General features: G+C 35.9%; 1 protein-coding gene across 5 annotated transcripts; it reads left to right on the top strand.

The window, feature by feature from the left end:
• Positions 1 to 64: 64 nt before the first annotated feature.
• LOC118174498 (transmembrane protein 180-like) lies at positions 65 to 23,437 on the top strand. Of its 5 annotated transcripts, XR_004754666.1 has the most exons (10): positions 65 to 113; positions 3,443 to 3,622; positions 4,390 to 5,124; positions 7,413 to 7,567; positions 9,094 to 9,177; positions 10,168 to 10,311; positions 16,963 to 17,136; positions 18,347 to 18,452; positions 21,035 to 21,238; positions 23,396 to 23,437. XR_004754666.1 is itself a non-coding variant. In XM_035339869.1 (8 exons), exons 2-7 carry the CDS (start codon positions 3,470 to 3,472, stop codon positions 17,090 to 17,092), a joined length of 1,401 nt encoding a protein of 466 aa, XP_035195760.1. In that variant the 5' UTR covers positions 65 to 113; positions 3,443 to 3,469; the 3' UTR covers positions 17,093 to 17,136; positions 18,347 to 19,053. The 5 variants fall into 5 exon arrangements, 3 of the variants coding, with proteins under 3 accessions (XP_035195760.1, XP_035195758.1, XP_035195759.1); XR_004754665.1 differs by lacking the exon at positions 23,396 to 23,437 and having other exon boundaries at positions 21,035 to 21,579; XM_035339869.1 differs by lacking the exons at positions 21,035 to 21,238; positions 23,396 to 23,437 and having other exon boundaries at positions 18,347 to 19,053.
• The last annotated feature ends 72 nt before the right edge of the window (positions 23,438 to 23,509 follow it).

Below are 23,509 nucleotides of genomic sequence, written 5' to 3'. Positions count from 1 at the left end.
GAGCCTGAGCCAATCATGGCGCCGATCCCGGGAAAGAAGCCAATGGGAGAGAAGGAAAGGTTGGCTCTGTTAATGCGGCCCCGCCCCGGCAGGCGGCGGCGCAGGGGGAGGAGGTGGGTCGGGCTGGGCAGGGCAGTGGGGGGGGGGGGGGGGGGGCTGAGGGGATCGTGGCTGGGGGTGGCACTTGTGAGGGCTCCCTGTGGCTGAGCTGGGGCTGGGCGTGGGGAGTAAGCCGCGGCTCCGGGTGTGAGGGAAGCCGCGGCTCCTGGGGAGCGACCCCCAGCTCGGCAGCCCCCGCGGGGCGCTGAGGGAGCAGCCTGTGAGGCGGGGCGGGGCGGGGCGCGGACCCCCGGCTCACCTCAGCGGCGGCGCCCACAGGGAGGCTCCGCGTTGGGCACGGCGCGGCCTGGCGGTGGCTCCGGCGGCCTCCGTCCTTGCGAGGGACGGGGAGCCGGGTCTGGGGGCTGCTGAGGAAAAGGCTCCGCGCGCCCGCTTCTCGCAGGCCAGCACCCCCGGGCGGCGCCCCCTCAGCCTCTCAGGAGCTCCGCGGGCTCGAAGGTGCTGCCGGTGCCTCCTGCTCCGCGTGCTTTCTGTTCTCATCCGCCCTCAGCAGCCTGTCCCTTGGCATTACCCCTCAGGGCTAGGAAAGGGTTTAACCTTATCTCTGCCCCAATGGGGCTGAAGACGAGGAAGGTGTTTGTGACCATCTGGGCCATGAGCACCGCGCGGCAGTGCGGGACCTAGCGGGGCCTGCTGCCACCCTGTGTGGTCCAGCCAAAGCTTGTTACTGCTCGGGAGTCCACTTTTCTTTTCCAAGTCTGTGCTCTAGCTTCTTCTAGAGGTCATCACCCAGCCCTGGGAGAGAAGCGAGTAATGCCATGCTGCGTCTCGCTGCTTTAAACAGCCTGTTCTCTTGGCTCATCTGTATTAATGCGGTTGCAACCACTAGATGTTTCTGAATCTGATTGCCTTCTGTGAGTCACAAAATGTCAACACCTGTGCTTTAATGTGCTCAATGTACACGCTGACTCTTAGGAAGAGGGAGGGGGTACTCACGCATGATTTCATTGTTGTACAATTAAAGAGCACATCTTTTGGGAAAGGAAGTGTGGTACCTCAACTTCTAATTTGAACCTATTTCATAAACAAGGTACAGGAGCAGATGTACCAATTAGTGTAAAGAGTTGTGTCAGATCCTGTGTATTATAATTAGTCATGACACTAGAGGCCTGTTTGCACATTGTTAGAAGGTTTTTGTAGAAGAAATGCTTTCAATTTTTCTGAAGCTAAGGGAACCATTTTTCTATTTATGTGTAGGAAGGAACTGAGTCAAATATGATTTGAGAAATGAATGTTAATGTCAAGCGTGCTTATTCCTGGTGCCTCTGGAATTTAAGGGAGAGCAGAGGCCTCCAGTTTTCCATTTGAAAACCTAGACAGATGAAATGTCTACCTTTCCAAAGATATCTTCTACATAAATCACTTCATGAAGTACCTTTGTGAAGGCTTGAACACACATTCTTCTAAAAAGAATGTGACACTTATCAATAACATACTTATTATAATGTCTTTCACAATTTTAATACCTCTCTTTTTAAAAACAAATATTCCAGATTCCATCTTTTCAATAACCTTATTCTTCATGTAAGGTTTCTCAGTTTATGAAACAAAACGTGTTACAAAGATGAAAAATTTAATCACCTGGAAATGAAAGAGCCTTTGCAGCCATAGCTCTCTGAAGAATAAATCTGAAAATACTCATGCTCAAATATCTAAAAATTCAGTCATATTTTTATAAATAAATTGGCTTTATAAAGAAAAAACTTGGTTCAAGTTGTTTGTCAGCTTGATTTTTTTTTACCTGTCAAGAGAAGTTGTCTTGTCTTTGCATATAGTTTCATATTTGAGCATCTTAAAGATATGCACAAAAACGCAACCAACCACCTTTTATGTGCTCTGTAAGTAGTTCATTTTCTGTGTTTGGGAGGGGATGGAAAAACTGCTGTTCCGCCCTCTGTCTGAGCCAGAATAGACACTTCTCCAGCCCTCTACTTGATTTGCAGCTTTTGTCTGGCCTCACCTGGTGATTAGGAAGTTACCATCTGCCCTCACAGCAGCCTGTCCTCTGCCACTTTGTAAACCACAGGAAGCAAGAAGGTTGGAAACCACCTTGCTTTGAATTTCTTGTGTCTTTCATGGTCATGATCATTGATGTGATGAGTTCAGGGAGTTGCTTATAGATATGCTTACCAAGCAGATCTTCAAACCAAGCAGATACTCAAACTATGTATTTTGATAGATATTGGAAAACTGCATTTAGGATAAAATTGTAAATATAGCGTGGAGAAGCAAAGTGTGGACCATTGACAGCAGGTTGTGAAGCTCTGGAGTTAGTGTGCATAAGGCTGAAATTTGAACATGAACTATCTCCAAATTAATGGCAGACAGTGTCTTTCACATAGACATAAAGAATACTAAAGGTTCAGTTAAAAAGAGGTAACTGGTAGAAGTACTGGGATCATAGAATCAAATCTGGTTGAGAACAATAAAGGTAATCGTTACTTTAGAAGGCAGAGGTTCCCTGGAGCTAGCTGTTTTCATGGGATAGATTATAGCAAACATACTTCACTTAATTGCTAGATACATGGAAAAAGTCAGCATCTTAAAAATTGTTGGCTGAAGATCTGTTTGATATATTACAGAACTATATTAAAGTATCTCTGTTACTTGGAAATACTTCAAGTGCTGTATTGCCCTATACCAGTTACTTTCAGGATTTTGTTCACATGGGGTCTCTTCTAGTAGGAAAATGTTTAAACTGTTAAAAAGTGTTTTAATGGTTTTATGGCTTCTGTTCATATCTCATTTGTTTATTAGTTAAAAGTACTGCTTCTATGCTTGTTAGCTATTAACATTTAAAGATGCCAAAACAAAACTATGTTTGTTTTGAAAGAAATACTCGTCTAAGTGTATGCTGCATTTGACATTCATAGCTATGGAATACGTAGGGTTATGAATTGAGTCACTTCATTCCTACACAGCTTCATAATTCTAAAACTACGTAGCTAGCAAGAAAGATCTAAAATTCATGCAATTACTTTAACCTCTACACAAGTATTAGTGTTTGCAATAGCAGATTTTCATGTGCACCAGTTCGGAAAGGATTCTTTTACATTTCTGTCTACGTGTTCTATTGATTTGTAAGCACTGATTATATTTAGAAATGTCACTGACTTCTTAATAATTTGTACCTATTCAGTTTCGTGCTCGGTGTCTTATAACTCAATACAATGTGTTGCTAATTTTAGAAGAATAAGTGAGGATGGGGGAGTTTTCCTATGAGTCCATCCCTACTCCTCTGAAACAAGCCAATCTCCCATGTAATTTTACTTTAGAAAATTGTTTCACCAACTTTTGTAATCCTTTTTTTTTGTAACTTGAGGAAGAAGAGATTCATACAATTTGGAAGATGAAGTTTGCTTTGGGAATTCAACCTAACGCACTGGCATACTCCATGACTACGTTAGGTGCAGGAATGATGAACAGTATCTTTAATTTCTACTACGTTAAGCTTTTCCTAAACCGATACAAAATTTCAGAAGCAGCGTTTCATCAAGCACAGGTATTGTACAATGGAATATTTTGATTACCATTGTGTATTATGTGTCTGTGTTATAACAAAGGTGTTTTTTTTTTTGTTGTTTGTTTGTTTTGTTTTTGTTTTTTTTTTAATGAATGTCTTTTGAATTATTGCAGATAGTTATACGGTACATTAACTTTAAATTTGGTTAATTTATACATAAGTGAAAATACACATAAAATCCATTAGTTACAGTCTTTAGACTAAAAGACTCCAAACTAATTGCTGGAAAGATTTTTACCTTTGATAGTTTCACTTAATGTTTTAAACTAATCTGGCACCTCAGCTCCATAGATATCTTTGACTTTAGTGCTTTCCTTTGAGGTGTTCAGGTACTTAAATACTGCCCTTATTCTGCAAGTCATTATCCAGGTGTGCAACTCTTGTTGTAAATAGACTCCTGCATGTAATGGGCCAGCTCATGTCGTGAATGATTTGCTGCGAGAGTTTGCAAGATATGTCCCGGGTATAAAAGTGTTTGAAGGAGTGAATTCTAAGAGGTGCAGGTTCACTTCTTGTTTACACCTGCCCATTATTCATTTTGGTTTCTTTCAAAATTAATGTAAACCTCTAAATACCTTTAAGAATTTGATCCCAAGTCTGTTTTTGACCTTTCATCTTTTTTTATTCTTTTAATAGTGATTCATGTTAAATAAATACTGTGTGCGTTACTTCTGGGTTTGTATAACCTTTGCAGGAAAATCACACTAATGATAAATTCTGTTGTCTTTCTTGCTTGTTTGCCCCAGGTTGTATTTATGATATGGAATGCCATTAATGATCCTCTTTTTGGATATATCCAAGATAACTCCAAACTCGCATGCTGCTCAAGACGCCAGTTCTCAATTCTATATGGAGCTCCTTTATACGCGTTAGCCTTTTTGCTTCCTTGGTTTCCTTGGAAACATTATGAAGAAGGGGACTGGCTAAGTGGTCTTCACCTTATTGTTGCATTATGTGCTTTTGATGGTTTGCTTACCTTTGTGCTTCTAGCGCAGTGCGCGCTCTTTGCAGAAATTTCAACAAGACATGAAAGTAGGCTTCAGCTTATTAAATACAACCAAGTAGCAACGTTAATTGGATCTACGAGCATTCTCTTTTGTGGTCTAATATCAGATAATATGGAAAATTTTGCCAATTTTCAGGCTTTTGCTGTTCTGGTTGCAGCATTAGCAACAGCTTGTATGTGTTACACAGGCAAATATAGTATTAGTCAGTATGAGCAGCGAGAAGTTCTTACAGAGAATGATAATCTAGAAAATGGTGATAGAGTTCTCTCCTGGTCCTCTGTAATTTCGTTGACCAAACAAATTATGACAGAGAAAAACTTTTTATTTTTTGTAACTATGAACTTCTTCCAAGTCTTTCACCTAGCATTCTGCAACAATTTTATGATGATCTTTGCGGATAATCTCATTCCTAAGGATGTCCTTTCTTCCTCAATAAGAAGTATCATGTATGGAGCTGGCTTTATTTGTCCTCAGGTAGGCAGTATCACTTTTGTATTTCAAAATATGAAAATGTAGTGTTTTAGTAGTTCTCATTAGATGAAGGTATCTATTTACAGTTTTTGTTGAAAAAATGGTGTCTCCAGAATAAATGATTGGCCATACCAAGAAACAAATCTAGCTTACCAATGCCCTAAAAGAAGGAAGTACCTGTAGGTATAGAAGGCTTACCAGGTAGTGAGAAAGGACAAGCAGGAAGACTGGAAGAAAACCATTTTACAAGAATGTGAATTGTGAATATGCAAGGAATTAATGTTTTGTGGCCTACAGGATTTGTAATGCCCAAGTATAAAGGAATGAAAAGCATGGTTAAGATAAAAAGTTCCTAAAAGCAAAATCTATATAATTCTTAATTATTTTGTCTTTGTTTTTGATTTGTAATATATGATGAAAGAATAATCTCTTCTTCAGGAAGTTTCTGAGATAAACTGCACAAAACACTGGAAAAATTAATTAGGTATTAAAAGCATTGTTGAAATATATGAAAGCAAAGAAAACTCTAAATGTCTGGTTTTGGAGAATAATACGTTCCCATCTATTTTGTTGTTTACTGTCTTGGTCAGCTACATTTACTTGGTATGGAGAAAGATTTCAAGAACCCAGACAGAGTTGGAGGGAGGAGTAATGGACTGTAAAAGAAAGGAGAACCCAAACCAAATGTGTGAGAGCAAGAAAACCAGCAAAAATATGTCCCACTACATGTAAACATACTCGTTTTTCAGTAGGTAGAATCAAAAAGAGGATAACATGGAAGTGCACCTGGAATTCACAGTTCCAAGTCGGTTACATTTTTTGGCTTTTGCATATATAACACAGAATTGACTTTTTTTTTTTCTTCCCCAGATCCTAAACATACCTTTTCTATTCCATAACACTGAAATATAAATTATTTCAACTTTTATCCTTACCACAAGTTTTATAGTTTCTTTTTCTGTAACTCAGATAGGCTGTGAACTTTGGAAATAAATCAGAAACTACAGAAGGTAGGAAAGCTTAAATACACTTACACTCAATATATAGCAGTCACCACTGGTGACAGCATGACAGTGTGAAACAAACAATCTTTCAGAAAATGCATTTCTCTATGGTCCCCAGAGACTCTTTGTCTAGAAGGTCACTGAACCGTAGAGAGTTTGCTGTGACCTTATTTTTCTCAGGTTTTGTCCCTTTGAGCTCAAGATATAATAAAAGAATTATCTGGTGGCAATGTCCTGAACTTCACTTACTGGAAAAGTACCCAGCCCTTGTAAAATAAAGCCCCTTCTTATGAACCGTGCTTTGACGGCCTGTGCTTAAACAGACTGCAGCTTCTGTCTCAGGTTCCTTTTAGTAGTGGCTGCAAAGAATAAAATCTGGCTACAAGGGAAACTTTGTTGCTGAAACAAAGGCAAATTTAAATGTAAAGCATCATTAATTTAGCATTTTTTTTTTCTTAAAATACGCTGTCTTAAAAATATGTTGGTAATAAGGAATTTTATAAATCATAAGTGCTTCCTGAGACAGGGTTATTTCTCAATTATAGGGAGACAAGGTCATGTTTTTTACAATAGCATCCATTAAGTAACATCTTACAGTTTTATTTTATGAAAAAAATGAAAATAGCCTTGAGCGAGGAGTATGTTTAGTTTCTTACAATCAGATTTTGTTTCTGTACCAACTTCCTAGGTTTGTTTTACCTCTTTGATCATTGGTTTAAATAGAAGACTTGAGCTTGGAAATAGTATTTGCCATAGTAATTTTTGTCTCGTTGTAGAGACAAATTCATTGTGTTAAAGTATTGTTCATTGTGTTAAAGTATTCAGATTTGAGAATAAACGTATAAGGAGATTTCCCTCTTGTTCTTCATCTGAATATTACACTGTCCAGGAAAGAGAACTGATCAGCAGTTAAAATTCAAGAAGCAAGATGCTTGGTTTGCAGTTAACATGCTGCAAAGTTAATTGTTTAAAGAGTATCAAACAAAGATCATGACTATTAAATAATAGTGAGGCAACGTGGGAAAAAGTATTTTCCTCAGAATGTAACAGTTCTTATCTGGCTAGTTTTGAGTGAAAGGAAACCATTCTTACCTAGTAGATGATCCAGTAAATACTTTCTTTGTTGAATTTTTATATTTTAATTTGGTTTGTACATTTTAGAAAGGCTTTTTCTTCTTTAACGGGTAATAATGATTTATTTGTGTCTGTTCTGTGCTTTATAGCTCTCCTACTGCTGAAATACTATACTATCTCTTCCTCAGATATGTGTGTATGTTATCTTTTCAGTGCCTTGTTCTTCTCAGTCACGCTTCATTGAAGAAGTTTGGTTATTACAGAATCATCTTGTTTTCCTTTTACTTTGAAGGAGTAGCTGCTGCTGTCATGTTTTTTCTAGGACCAGACCACTATTATCTCTTGGCATTTTATCTCACAACAAACATGTAAGCAAGTATATTTCCTTTTTCATAGACACAACTTAAATAATTCTAACAGAGTGGACAGTTGTTTCTCATAGCCTGAAGATTTTGCCACTGCTTTTATGGTTTCCTTATTTTCTGTTTCACTCATCAGAAAACTCAAAACTCTACTTGCAACTTCTTTCAGCTTTCCTTTTAGTATGCTTCAGCTTTTAATTTCTGCCTTTTTTTTTTTTTTTTAAAAAAAAAAAAGCTTAAAAGCTTTTTTTTTAAAAAAAAAGCTTAAAAATGATCAGTGGCTATGGTTTGCAGCCAAATGCTTCCTGCCATATGTCTATTTTAACATGAGACAAATTCAGATTAAAGGTAAGCAGAACCTCTTGTTGACTACAAAGATTTCAGTAGAGGAACTCTTCAGTGAGTGTTGGCTAGGGAAGATTCAGACCACATCTTGTACTGCATGAACACTTGTGTATTGCACTGCAAAATAAGTACCAGTAAGTCAGGTATCCATTAGGTAATCAATACTAAGTTGCATTTTCAGTAGTAGTGGGGAAGTATGATGCCAGGAAGTAATTTTTTAATCGAGGAAGCACATTAGAACATTTGCAAAAACTTATTTAGAAATTAAGACCTGTTTGTATCAGAACATTGTTGCAGCAGTTCATTTTTCTCTCTTCATTTTTTATTTAATTGCTTTATTTTTACATGTTCCTATCTTCTTTTTCTACCTTTTTTTCTTCTTTTTTTTTTTTCCCCCCGATTTTCATTCTCATTTTCAGTATTTCAGTCATGGGTTACTGTAACACTGAGTTAATTATGTGACCAATAAATTGCATTTCATTACCTGTACACTTTAAATGATGAAGATTTGGGTTTCCGCAGGAAAATCTTAAAAGGTAGCTAAAGACTTTAAAATGGTAATTGTTCAAAGCCTCTCATAAGTAAAAGCTAATCACAGCCAAAATTTAACAAAATGTTGAAGTCCTGATACTTGAATTTATGGTTTCAGTTAGCAGTTTAAGAGTCAGATTTGTGTGTGTGCATATTTAAATGCATATGTGCATGCAAAATGTGAATATGTACATAGGAATGCATATAAAATCTTTTTACTTTTCTAATTCTTCCACTTTGAAATTCATCTTGCATGTGGTCTTTCCAGTCCTTTCCATGTCCATCTCAGATTTCAAGAGGAAATTTTGAGTTTTTTTGTTCCTATTAGGTGTTTTCTTCATGTCACTTTAAATGATGGTTACTGATAATATCAAGCAAGTATCTGTGATTCTTTCCACCAGTGTCCAGGAAAAAAAGAAAAAAAAAAAAAGTTAGGCCTGCATATCAATTTCTAATTCTTAATTAAGAACAGACCTACCGATGCTTTCAGAACTTCTGTTTAAACATACATCACCATGTTTTAATGAACATCTCAGTTTTGTGTTTGCAGAAATGTTAGTGTAGTTGGATGCGCATGCTAGAATTAGGCATCATTACCATTTTTTATTTTGAAAACGCATTTTAAAAAGAATCTTAATTATTTTGTCTTTCTTTAGGGTAATTGTACAGGCTTCATTTAGTTTGTTCAATTTGCCCTTGGCAGATATTGTTGATGCAGATTTAATAAAGCACAAGCGGAGGTATGTCATTCTTAACTGTTTTTCTCGCAATACACTGTAATTTCTCATGTTACTCTTTAGTAAGTTAGATTGTGTCAAAGGAAGGCAGTAAGTGATGGTGGGTGCTTGACACAGAACTTCTGTAAGAACAATGTAGCACAAGTAAAGTTAAAAACTTTAATGAAGTTTCCTGCCATTACTTCAGCAGAGCACTTTGAACAGCTTATTAGGTAATTTCTAGTTCTAATTGGACTATCGTATAAGCCAAGTTCTCCAGGTGGCTTTTTTTTTTTTTTTTTTTTTTAGTGTTTATTAATGTCAGCTTAAATTGAATTATTTTGTAACCCTATACATCTATTGTCACCTTTCTAACATGGAAAAGGAGTTTAGAAAGTTTTACCTATGCTATTCGAAGTGCAAACTTCGAAGTCTAAGTGGTTGCTGTTATCTCTCTGAAATAAAAATTGATAAAACCAGCTGTGAGCTAGCATATGACAACTCATGGATCTTTTGGATTTTTATCGAAGTGCAAGCAACTTCCTGCTGGTTACATCAATGTTTGTATTAGTGCAGATTCAATCCTGGTCAAAGGGTATTAAAGGACTTCACCCTCAAAGGTGAGAACTATTGCTTTCATGGAGAAAAAAAATCCTTTTATGGCTTCGTGTGTGTAATCTTATGTTGTAATTAATTTTCCATGCATTGTTCAGTCTAGTTTAGCTTCAATAATTACTCAACGTGCAAAAGTTGAACTTCTGTGCAAGTCATTTCAGAACTGGGGCCAAGCTGTATATAGCCCAGAGGGTTTTTTTCAGTCTTTAATTTCCAAAGAAAATGAGATTTCATTATAATAGCTGATCTATTTGCAATCAATATGTGTAAAATAGAAAGCTAGCTATTGTGAGTTAACATTTGCATATTAACAGGATTTAAATAATCATTATTGTAATTGATTCTACATACTAATAACGTGGTGTTGTATGTTTGTTTTTATTTTCTGAAATATTTTAGATCACCACTTTCCTCTATGGTTTTTGGTACCAATGCTTTATTTACCAAGCCTGCCCAATCTTTGGCTCCAATGCTTGTGGTTACCATACTAAATCAATTTGGATATGAGAACTTGAATAATGAAGTTGCTCAGCCTGATCCAAGGTGAGTTCAGAAAGGATGCTTTAAATCACAGAACTTAGAGTGAAATAATCCTGTCATTCAGGCAGTAAATGGAAAACTAATTTACCATTAGTTTGCATCAACTGTGCTTCAAAAATATGAGCACTTTAAACATATTTTTCATTTGGTTTTGTTTTATGTATAGAAATAAAATGTTTTCTAGATTTTTTTAAAAAAAGGAATAAATCCTTTATTAAACAATACATTTAAGCACACCTACCTAATTTGGGGGGGGGGAGCAGGGGGGAAAATGATTCATTTCAGTATTTGACCATCTCTCTTCTCATTATGAAAACATAATAATTAAAAAAAAAAAACAGTTTGATGTCGCCTACTACTTCTTCTTAAGATAGATGGAGTCCTGGCTTCCGTGTTTTGTTTATCCCACAAGCCTATTTCCTTAAATACATAATCCTAATAGGTTTGCTTTTAAGATATATTTTTTTATGAGAGAAAGCAGTTTAATCACTGGAGGGAGGGGAATTTACCTCAAGTAGGAGTATCATTTTGGCTTTTATACTACTTACCATTCTAATGCTAATGATTTCATTGCATTCCCTAGAGACATTAATATACAGCATAAAGCTGTGGTTGCTAGTTAACACATTGGAAATGCATGGGCTGTAAAAGTAAATAAATAAATAAACAGGGAGTCAGTACACTAAAAAGGTCAGACTGTTTATTTATGTCCAGGAAAAGGAAGTAACAACATACGGAATTATTGAAGTCAGCACTAAAAAGCAAAAATTAGTCTGATTAGGATTTGTTTGAAAGAACAACATGGATATCCTAAGTACTACATAGCTCCTCTACTCAGTTCTGATTAGAATGCTTAAAAAATGCATAGAAGATAATTATTCTATACCAACATTTTATGGAGATAGCTCTTGAAGGAGAAAAGACTGGTTATATATTAGCTAAAGCTAAGAGAATATTTTATATTTGAAATTTGTAAAAACATATATGAGGAAAAATGCAACATAAAAGTGCAACAAGTAGTCGTCAGAAAAGTATCTTGACATAAGCAAAGAAGGCTTATGTCTGAGACTATGCTTGAGAACAGTTGATTTGATTTTAATGCATTCTGTGGATAGTCAGCCAGTGAGATGATGTGATAGGGACATGAACCTCATTATAATGTCAAATAAGATGGGTGATTTTTGTAGAAGAGTGGTAGGTTGAACTGGATGTTGAATTATGAGAAAGCTTGAATATATTAATCTTGGTGATTCATAGAAATTCAGATTTGAAGCAAGAAAACTTCAGATCTGTTCCCTTTTAACCAGAGAAACGATCCCTTTGTGGATGGATTTTAAATCACAGTAGTTCTATTTTTTTTCCCAATAAGTAGACTCTGAACTATAGAAACAATAAATTTATTGGATATAGAGCTGAAATACTTTGAATACTCAGTCCCTAAAACCTGTATTTGGAATTGAGTTGTGTTGAAATTGATTTATGTTGATTTGTTTTACTGGTGCAAGGAACAGCTTAAAGGTACAAAGTTGAGATCAGTTAATCAAAAAGCACCCGAAATATTCTGTGTGTATATCTTGCCCACCCCATCAAAAAGAATGTCTTAAATACAAAAGAGTCTGCACACATTCTGTATATGTTTGTTCATGTGCACATTAGACTTGAACTCCAACTTTGACCATCTGAGTCTGATCTTAGTCATTTGACATTTCTTCCAGCTAGCTGACAAGTCCTGCAGCCTCTCTGGAGAGGAATTAATGAAATAAAATATTAAAAAAAAAAAAAAAAAAAAAAAAATCTGGATTGGTCAATAAGTGCTTTCTTTGTGAATGGAGTACAGTGTGCATGTCCACAAAGACCAGACTACTGAAGATTGTTTCTTGAGAGTCACTTTGCCCATGGCGATGTACTCTGACCATTGACTGAGCTAAAATTACTTATACATATTCAAACCCTATCAACTGATCTCTGATTTCAGCCATACATAGGCAGGCAGCCAATACACACGTGTCTCAGGACAGAGTTGTTATGTGGGGACAAACAGAAACTGAATACAGGAGATCACTTCAAACATGCTCAAATTGTTAACAATAAATAAATAACGTGAATTATATATAATGAAGTGTTATGACCCATGCCAATACAGTATCAGCTATGTCCTTCCTTCTCCAATGCTGGCAATATCTATTAAGTGCTCTAAAAAGCCTTTACTTTATTAGATATTAATAGTTGTGGATTGTGAAGATAACACAGACAATCCTTATTCTGCATTACTAAAATGTTTGGGCCTTGAATAAATGTGTCTTAAGAGTTTCCAGCAATGTTATTCACTAAGAAAAGAAAGAAGATGCAAAAACCATAAACTGGTCAGCAAAATTTGCTGAATTCTAAATTATTATATTTTTCTTTAACTAAAAAATAAAGCATAACAAAAAAGTACCAGTACTTAGTTACAATGAAAACGTTAGTGTGTTACAGTTACAGGTGGGCAGTTCCTTCTTACATACAGATGCTGTCAGTTGCATTAGTTCTGTTCCACAGATTCTCTCACAAAGTGGAAGAATCTCAGTATGATGTATGTGATTCGCTGTGGGTTTTGTTTGGTTGATTTGCGTGTGGTGGTGGTGTTTTTTTTTTTTTTGTCCTTTTTATGTTTTGAATGCTAATGTTCTATTGAATGAACATAGAAAAGTAATGTCCAGGTGCCTTCTTTTTCTTTCATTTCAGGCTCTAAAGTTTGAATGTTGGCTTTTGTATTCTCAGCAACTTTCCAAGCTTTTGCTGGAGCAGGCTGCCTAGTGAGGTGGTCAATGCCCCATGCCTGTCACTGTTCAAGAGGCATTTGGATAATGCCTTTATTTATATGCTTTAACTTCTGGTTAGTCCTGAAGTGGTCAGGCAGTAGGACTTGATGATCCTTGTACATCCCTTCCAACTGAACTATTCTGTTCTGTTCTATAAAACTTTTTCCATCAATGAGTGCACACTTGACAAATTATGGGAATAAGCTTTTTCTGCTTGTTCATTTTTATTTTTGTTTAATACTGTCATTTCATTTTCTCACTTATTAATACATTGCTTATGCAAGACCACATGGAATGCTGGAGCTCACAAACTTTCTGGATGACTTCAACTTGCATATATAAAAAAAAGTTCTTACCTTATGGCAGAAGGGCGTGTCTTTTTCTCCCATACTTCATTTATTTTATATATTTTGAAATCATTTTGTGAGCATACTCCCTTCAGAAGTGGGCTTCACAAATATTCTGTCGTTGGTGCTCATCTTGCACTGTATCAGAAAGAAACTGTCAGTCAAGAGCAAATCATGTCTTCTGATTCTATGCCTCTGGCAAAAAGTCTGTAAGATGAGACTACCTCACCTTTACCTCATCATCATTCCAGTAGTGACATTTTGACTTTTCAGCTACTTGATACTATCTATGGCTCTTTGACATTCTCCATGATCAGGGTATTTCATTATTGTTTCAGCAGAGTTAATAAAACTCTATTAGAATACCAGCCAACTGTAAATTGCCAATTTTTAAGCTTGTCTGTTTTTTGTTGCCATCGTGATATTGAACAGTCTGCACACACACATTCTCTGCCTGTGTAAGGATGACATTCCTGACCAGCTTATTAGGGCATCTGGCATGCTCTGAGTCAAATTTTTATCCCTGGAGATCTTTTGAGACAATAGTTTGTCATCATCTTGGTGGCTTCGGTTACAGTTGTATTCTGCAGGGCACCCAAGCTGGTAAGACAGTCAAGTGGTTTTATATGGAGAGTGAAGGCCTAGAAGAAAAGAAGCTTTAGACTCCTTTTTCTTTTCATCTGGAGCACCTCCAGGTTGATGGTTAAGATTAATCAAAAATGATAAAATGCTTATCACTGTACAGTGATCCCTGTACTGTAATAAACCAGGCATACGGAAGATTGTTCTACTCTTCTTCTGTAATGAAACCTTTGAACTGACCTTTAGCATCACCAAATTCTTACTTACCAGTACCAGTATTTACTTCTGCCCCGCTGGTAGTATCTTCTTAGCCATCAGCATGTCTTCTTCCTTAGGAGAGATCCACTTCTATCTCATTTTTCCCTCTGGTTTTGTAACTCTGAAGTGTGTCTTTTCTGCTATGAACTGTATTTCTCTTCCAGAAGTGTTCTTGCCATTAGGTATAACCTCTATCACGTGTGGTTGGCTGATATATAATACACAATTCTTTGTGTTACACATGATTCCATATACACTATACATTAATATACTCATTATACCACATTCTTATGGAATGGGGTAGCTATACATAAGTTAAGAATTTTGTAGTGGAAGATACCTTAAGAAGTATTTTATTTTTAATGTGATAGCTTAACATTTGAGCAATAGTTTTCAGAATAGAGTTGTCCTGTGTTTTTTTTTTCTTTCTTTCTTTCTTTCTTTTTTTTTTTTTTTTTTTTTTTGATCCATCATGATAGTAAAATGTCCCATATGGCTTCATATTTTAAATTACTATCATTTATTTTATTTTATATTTTGCTATGGAAAAGATACCTAGCTTAAAAACTCCCTCTTCTGGAGAGTTACTGCAACTGCAGTTAACTTCTCAGCGTGCTTTTCAAATTCATTCTTCCGAATGAAGTTACTTGACAGTAACTCTTCATTATGTAATGGAGGCATTGTGAACTCTTGATGCATTTGTACGGAATTGCTGGACTACATCACATTCTATTCAGACAAATATTAGGGAGGTCTAGGGGAAGATCGTATGTTCTTTTCCTCCATGTGCAAGAAATTACTGTAGACTTGGAAGTTTCTGGTAACTGGTTCAGCTATTTATTATGATTAAATCTGAGCACTGCTCTTGATTTATCCCGGTCCCTTAATGCAATACTTTCCCATTCATTGTTCTCTGTACCAAAGATACTTTTCATAAGTTGAGGTTTTACAACACAACAATAGGCATTATTATTTTCTTAAACCAATATTGTTTCACTCAAACCAAATCAAGATTGCATCAGTGAAAGTCAGTAATTTGACAGATGTTCTTTCACATTTGTCCTTCTTTTTGTATAAACATGGAAGAATTTTAGTACTGAGAACTGCAATCCTCTTAAGTGTGCAGAACAGCCAACGTACAAACCCCAACGTGCTGTTAACTGCATCTTAGTCCTGTCTGCAACTGCAGATAGGTAAGATAGGTAAGTAGTTTGTCTATGGCATCTCTGCTGACACTGGTCCTACAGTTAACTATTGGCAGTTGTGATGGTGGTGTGCATGATGTGGGCCCTCGCTTGCTTGTAGGTGGACTGAAAATGCCAGTGAACACAGGCCAGTAAATAATATGTAAATAGTTTATTGTTGCTACCAATAAACGTTGGCTGTGGACTGGTGACCTGCTAGTGAACAGCTTCCATTTATTAAATGCAATTGCCTGAGTGATTAACTCACTTGAAAGCCTGTGGTTTTTTTTGTTTTCTTATGTAGCATAAACATGTACAGGATTTGAGATAAACTGGGATTGGGATGGGGGGCACATGTACGCACTAGGTTATGTTCAAGATTGTGAGTATTTTTCTGTTAAATACAGTGAGACATGAATTGGTTCTTTTGTGATATAAAGAAACTCTTAGATTCCATTCAAAAGCTTACTCAAGTTTATGAGTTTTTTCACAGATTTCATTTTTTTTGGGATCATGTCTGTAGCTGTTCTGTGAGTCTCCCATCTCACCCCTGTATGCTGATTAAAAATAGATAATAAATTATCTCTTGGAGAGAAAATTCATTTAGGGGCTGTCTTTTGCTTGAGTTGACTTTCCTGCTGTTTAAGTAATTAGAATCCAATAATTAACAGAATGCCAGTAGATAATGATTCTAGCTACTAGACAAATACCAAAACGTGTATTTTGAGTTGTCAGAAACCATACTGTTCAAAGAGTTTTTTAACTCTCATGTTCTCCTTTTTGACTCATAGTTGTTGATGTTTTTATTCCTTAAGAAGATTTAGATCAGGAAACACTATTCATCCACAAGAATAAATAAGTATCTGAGTGTTAATTTCACGTGTATTATTTTAGTAGTTTATATAATCTTTTAATCCCTTCTTTTAAAACAATAAGATTAAATTAGTCTTGGTATATCAAGCAGCCTATTTATTACACAGTATAGTGGGATTTGTGCATTCATCATGACTCCCACCTAGCCCTCAGCAACTATAGTAGTATACCATGTGGATAGCTAGTAGTTCAGATTTTAACTTAAATAAAATAATTTCATGTTAAAATGTTTGCTTCCAGTACTGCTTTTCTTTCTCTTCCAGATCTTTCAGTCTCATTAAACTTTTTCGAATGCTCTGTTCTATAATTGAATTATATTGCTTTAAAATTATTTCTATATTAAATAATACAGATGTGTAGTAAAGTGGTTATCTCATTTCCTCCCAGCTATTATGAGAGGACTAAACAACATAAAATCTGTATGTAGAATCAGAAAATATAACTGAATACATCTCAGTGATTCTTGAGATACTTCCTTTATTTATAATTGATTGTACCCAGTAATGTGTACGTGTATATAAGGTGAACGCTTAAAAAATAATTTGCTATGAAATGACCATGAAATTATCTTCTTCATCTTGAAATCTGTGTTTTCATCTTCTTCACCAGTTTGTTTTTAGGTCTCCATGATACCATGTTCTATTTGATCTGTCTGGTTCCGCTTTGCATTGCAGTCGTGCAGATCCTGACGTGGACTCGCTTTTCAATCCAGAATAGTCATTTAACAGCTGTACGTTAAATATGTAACAGGTGGTCATTAAAACTTCTGCTGAACTGGACTTGGCGTGTTTTAAATGTGAAGAAGCAAAATTGCTTTAAATGGACTGTTAGACCAAATACTCTTTGAGCCATTTCAATACTGTTCTGTTCTTATATACTGTTCTTCAGTACAGTAGAATGTAACACAGATCACATTCAGCCTTAATGCTGAGTCCCTGTACAGAGGATTTTTTGAGTTCAGTTATTTGAATGCGATGTGTTTTAACCATAATTACTTATTAGAGTAATTTCTGATATATACTGGTCACTGTTTATCTCCTTTGAAGACTGGATACGGCAGATTAGGTAAAGGAATCCCTGGAATTCAATGCTAGTGTATGTTCTTAAACTTACTGAAAGATGGTGGATTAATTATGCCATATCTGATAAAATATCAGATCTCTGGGGATAGTCCAGAAAAGCCCAGATAGACATCCATCAGGGATGGCAAGGAGATGAAGAGAAAAATGTAAATGGTCTCTACCAGAACATTAGCAAGACAAATCTGCCAGCTGCTACAGGAAGCACCAAGAATAATTAACTACCCTGTAAAAGTCTATGTAAAACTAAATAAGAAGATTAAAATGGTGTTCAATGAAGTGTTGCAGGTTATGGGAAAAGCTCCATACTTCCTCACTGGCTTTCCAAGTATTTCTAGTTGGTGGTAGGTAGATGCAGTTTTCTGGCTTTTTGAATGGGAAAATGTTTTGAGGTACTGTATTGTTAGTAGTTGACACAAAATGTCATTTCATTCTTGTAAGAAAGACATCAGAATATGGATGTAGTAGTGTTCAGTTGGAAAATGTAAGCACACATGTATTAAATCAAACTGCTTGGTAATTTTAGATTGGCAAATTAATTTGCTGTGTTCAGAGTTGAAGTTAATTTCTGATTAATCCAGTTAAATTTCTGATTTTTCCTTACCAAAATCTTTTTAGCTTTCAAATGGATCATGTGATTTTTATAAAATAAAATTTTTGATACAATTTCAGAAACATTGAATCCTCTCTTTATTTCACACATGTTGTAACGATAAGATACAATAGCATGTTTTTTAGTACTCCTATTTAATAGATACTCTTTTTCCTCCAATATACGCAGCATTAGAAAATCTACATGGGAAACAATGTTTTTCAAATTGTGTAAGGATAGATAGCTTAAGTATAATCTAACTGCCTCATTTTCATTCTGTTTTCCTTGGTCAAATATAATTTTAGAATCACCTTTCTTACAGAGCATCAGTCACTTGAGAGTACAAGAAGATGCATTGCATGTATCAAGATTTTAAGGTGCTAAATCAGCTCATTTATCGTGATATGAATCTTGGAAACAAAAGGAGTGTAAGAATTTACTGTGCTTCTTGGTGGGCAATAGCCTCATTTAATAAGGTTTGAGATCTGAAATACTAATCTTGAAAAAATATTATTTTATGTCTCAGTTTTTACATTCATAGAGTAGAAAAAAACTGTTTCCTTGCTTTTACAAAGTGTTTTCAAAGCAATGAGTGAAAAAGTGTAATACCATCTTTTAAATATTTAGAAATCCAAGTGAACCCTTTGATATGAATATGAAAGTTTATGTTAAAATGTAAGAAGGTGGAAATGTGATGAAGTTTTGTTACCTGTTTTTACCTGTGTTGTCAGAAATACCATTATTTATTTGCTTTGTACATGCTAATAGCATTATGTTTGTATACAATTGTCAGTTGTATTTACATATCCAAATAGAATACTTGCAAAAATAACAGGACAGATATGGACTGTGTGTTTAAATTCTGAATTTTAAAAGATGTACTGTGTTCTATGTATGAATTTTCTGCCTAAAAGGCAGAAGGAGAAGAGGCTGAAGGAGAAAAATGTGAAGGAATTTAAATTGTGATATTTATTTCAGTATATGAAACTTTCTCCCTGATTATTCCTTTTTAAATGGTAATAAATAACTTAGAATCATAGAATATCCCGAGTTGGAAGGGACCCATAAGGATCAAGTCCAACTCCTGGCACCACACAGGTCTTACCCAAAAGTTTAGACCATGTGACTAAGTGCACAGTCCAAATGCTTCTTAAATTCAGACAGGCTTGGTGCAGTGACTACTTCATTGGGGAGCCTGTTCCAGTGTGCAACCACCCTCTCAGTGAAGAACCTCCTCCTGATGTCCAGTCTAAACTTCCCCTGCCTCAGGTTAGCCCTGTTCTCACAGGTCCTATCACTGGTGTTTATGGAGAATAGGTCACCTGCCTCTCCACTCCTCCTCGCAAGGAAGTTGTAGACTGCGATGAGGTTCCCCCTCAGCCTCCTCTTCTCCAGGCTGGACCTTAAAATAGAGGAACTTAAAATAGTTTGATTTTTCTTTACAGTTTACCTACTTTCTAATTTTCATATGCTCGTCCAGTCCCCATATAACACACATTTTCTGATAGGTGAATATGTTGTTGCATAAATAGTGTTTCTTAGATGACTGTGTTTATTAATTTCTTCTAATACAGCATTATTAGTTACAGTGAATAGTTAACGACTGGGAAAGCATGGTGCTACCTGACAGGAAAACTAATAAGATGCCAAACTGATTAGGAAACCTAGTGTCAAAATCATACTAAGAATTCTTCGAAATGGCCAGATATTTTTTTTCCTTTTTTTTTTTTTCCTTTTTTTTTTTTTTTTTTTTTCCTGGAAGATGTTTGATAAATCTAGTATATTAATTGCTGAAAAAAAAAGGAGTAAGGGGTGATATGAATGAAGGCAACCTTGAATATCCTCTTTAAACTTTGTATGTTCAGAATTAAGATAGGAAAAGTAAATAGTCAAAGATTTCTAAGTGAGACTGCCTTAAAATATGAGGGATTAATTGTGTAGAGTAACCTAGTTGAGAAAACAAATCCTTGAAGCAAGCACAATACAAATAATTGAATAGGTAAAATTATAATAATTCTGCAAATTACTAGAATTTTGTATTCTCTCTTCTGTCTGCCCTATTTCTCTTGATATAAGGGCAGGAAAAAGAAAGCATCTTTCATCATACCAGCAGTCAATCTAAAAGAGAGCTGGAAAACTGGCTTAAATTCAGGTGGTAGTCTAACTACAAAAAGTAGTGACAGGAGGTTGACAATATTTTATGATTGACATTGCTTGTGCTCCATTTCTCTGACATTCATTAAACTTTGTTATCCTTTGCTAAAACTATGTGATTGGTTTTGGCTCAGACTCAAGTAAAGGATGATCATATTCAAAAGTTCAGTGTCTTGTAACAGCTGGTTTGCCTGCTTTCTCTCCTTATTAGCTCATAGTATGTGAGCTTGAAATCCCACTGCTGGAAAAATGCCACAATTTATTCTTGATAATTTAAGAATGTCTAAAATAGCCTCATAACTGATAAGGAGGATTTAAGTGTGTATAATATAAAACAGGAAATGTTTTGATAACTTCAGGGAATGAGAATCCCATTACTTCATAGAATTTCTATATAAATTCTGAGAATTTGGACCTTAATATGAATTTTATTTATTGAAAATCAATAGATAGGTGTCTACTAGATTTAAAACAATATTATCAAGGAGTAAGAAATTTAGTATAATTATATATAGTAGTAATATAATAAATATGTGGTTAGTGATAAACTGAAAACAGATGGAATAAATGACAATGAAGAGTATTTAAGTAGGCAAAAGTTAGATGTATACTTTGTGGTGGTTACAGGCCTGACTACTCATTTTGTACTAAATGGCCTTCTCAGTCTCCTGCTGTGCTGATTTTGGAACTGCTCAGTAATTCATGAATACACTCTGTTGACATGGCTAGTAGGATGTTTACATTTGAATACCATCATGTAGCTTAACAGTTGCTGTCAGGAAAGACGAGCAGGAAGGGAAAGGAACAGTTACGATATGTTTCATCTCTATAAACACTTACGAGTTCTTTTTTACAGTATTACACCAGCTCAGGAGAAAGCTCAGTAATACACGCCATCAAAAGAATTCAAGCTGGTTTTGTAAAAGAACATACAACCAAGACTGGCGGAATCCCGTTGTGTCCAATCTTAAAGAGCAGGAAGGACCCAAAGATACCAAGAGGCAATGTGTGAAGGTACTGGATTCCTAGGTTACCTTTGGGAGAAAGGATTTTAGATCAGGTATCTGTATTTGTTTATCTTACACCCTCTTTCTAGTAGTTGATTTCTTACTACTAATAGTAATAGAAGGGAAAGTTGTTAAATTGCTGTGCTTAATTGGGAAAATTACAGTCCTAGAATACATAAGGCTGTGCAGCCAGTCCTGTAGCTGTGTGTCCTGTTCCAGAAGACAAGGCTCCTTGTGATCACCACAAAGCAAATGCAGACTGTCTTTAAAATACTCCTTTCTAGGTAGGTATTCAAAGCCCTTGGGTATGTTTTGGACCTCCGGGCACTAAGTATTAAATAGATAATATAAATTTTCCACCAATAGAAAGAAGAAATACTACCTAAAAAGTTGAGGAGAAAGTAGAAAATAAGTGTTTGTTTGTTTGTTTGTTTTCCAGAAATCCTCCCCAAGCATACTGACTGCTTTGAATGATGTATGCATACACTTACATAACAAATACTTTTCTGAGAATGCCCAGCAATTGATGCAGGGTACAATTCCACCAGCATATGTGCAAATATCAATATATTAAAATTATTACCTAAATGTGCATGAATAGTGCATACTTTATGGCCTGTCCAGAAAAAAATATGCTTAGTATACAAATACTGCAGCAAAATATTAATGACAAATGTAACACTGGATAGGAACTTTGAAATGCCTTATTTAAATATACCCAGGTTGTACACTAACAATGCAAAGATGAAAGCTAATGTATTTCTTATTCAGTATGCAATTCATTACCTATATTTCACATGTGATAAAATATATTTCCTTGTGAAGAACATGTAATTAACCTTATGCAATTATATTTATTAGTTTACACATTGCAGGCAGATGTCTGTTTAAAAAGCAGGAAATGTAGCTTTTGTTGTTTTGGATTTTGATCATAAAGTTGTTTTATTCCTAAAGGGAAAAACAAACTACTCTGGCTTTACAAACAAGAACGTACATAGAAAGCAGAGTCCTGATCCCAAATCAAATAAAAAGAAATAGACTGAAAAGCGCCTTAGCCCATCTAACTACTGGAGAAAGAAAATCTTCCCAGGGAGAACTGTCTAAAGCGCTCATGTCAAGAACATTCCTCAAGGAGGTTAAACATCAGTGAAAATGAACTGAACAAAAAAAAATCCTCTGGTGATATTTTGTTGTTGCTCTGGTTTTGTTGATTTCTCAGGATAAGTGAGGTTGGATTTGCTTAGTGCTTGATCAGAAGATCTTCCAGGTAGAAGCTAGGGTGCCTTGGTAGTTTGGCTTCTAGTTTCACTCTTAACAGGAAATGAAGGTGCTAGACTCCAGCCATTCAAATTGGATCAAAAGGAAAAATATCAACTGTTCTGTGGTCGCTAAGAACCATTTTTGGAGAAACTAGAGATAGTAGTCCTGATGCCTTACTCAGCTGGAATTTTGACTAATGAGGTGGGTTTTGTCTAGATTTGCTTTCAGTGCCAATTGGATATGGTATTTCTCACTTTATTATTACCACAAATAAACGTTTTTGTTAGAACATAAGTGATTACAGTGGTAAAATACCTAACCCAAACCGAGAGGAAATAAGGCTTTTGTTCTAGCAAGGGCACGTGGTCCTGTGTGAAAAGCCACAAGATTTTTATACAGACTGACCTACCCCAGATTAAAATGCTTCAGTAAGGATTGTTTTTCCAGCCTATCCTTCCTCGGTAGAGTATTGCATTCAGGACACTTATTGATCTACTAGCCTCTACTATACCCCACTGCATTCCTGAACACAGACAAAGCAGCATGCACAAGTCTCAAGTTCTTATCCTCCTGACTGCACAATGTCTTTGTCCTCTGTATGCAGATCCTACAGCTTCAAGAAAATAATTGTGGATTGTAGACCTAAGAACCTTCTGTTTAGTGACCCATGCTCCTGCCACAGACCTAAGAGTGTAAGCTTTGTAAAAAACTCTTAAAACATGTTCCAGAAATTCTACATTAGCAGTCAGGTTTACTCTCAGCCATTCCAAAATAGTTATTTAGAAGAAAAATGCGATGCTTGAGGAAATGCTTGAAGAAAAATGCAATGCTTTAAGCCAAATCTTTATTTTCAAATAGCTGTATTCTTTCATCTGCAGATAGAAGTTCTGAAGGGCAAACTCTGTAAAGACCCTATTTATCTTAAGATCCCTGCATTTTGTGTTTTTCAGGAATCTCACCACCTCCAGGCCTATTGACCTTAAGGATCTGTTTAGAGGAGAAACATGAAGAGCGCAGAAACCAAACACAGCTCTAGGTGAAGTACCACTTCCGTTTTTAAGCAT

Source organism: Oxyura jamaicensis, chromosome 14 (genome assembly GCF_011077185.1).
Source record: "Oxyura jamaicensis isolate SHBP4307 breed ruddy duck chromosome 14, BPBGC_Ojam_1.0, whole genome shotgun sequence".
Lineage (NCBI taxonomy): Eukaryota > Metazoa > Chordata > Aves > Anseriformes > Anatidae > Oxyura > Oxyura jamaicensis.
This window is presented reverse-complemented; position numbering and strand designations above follow the sequence as displayed.

Excerpts from the sequence above, each read along its gene's own strand:
- LOC118174498 (XM_035339869.1), top strand. The coding sequence starts at position 3,470 with ATGAAGTTTGCTTTGGGAATTCAACCTAACGCACTGGCATACTCCATG. Across the intron at positions 3,623-4,389 it reads CAGCGTTTCATCAAGCACAG|GTTGTATTTATGATATGGAA; the intron begins GTATTGTACAAT and ends TGTTTGCCCCAG. Across the intron at positions 7,568-9,093 it reads TTTTATCTCACAACAAACAT|GGTAATTGTACAGGCTTCAT; the intron begins GTAAGCAAGTAT and ends GTCTTTCTTTAG.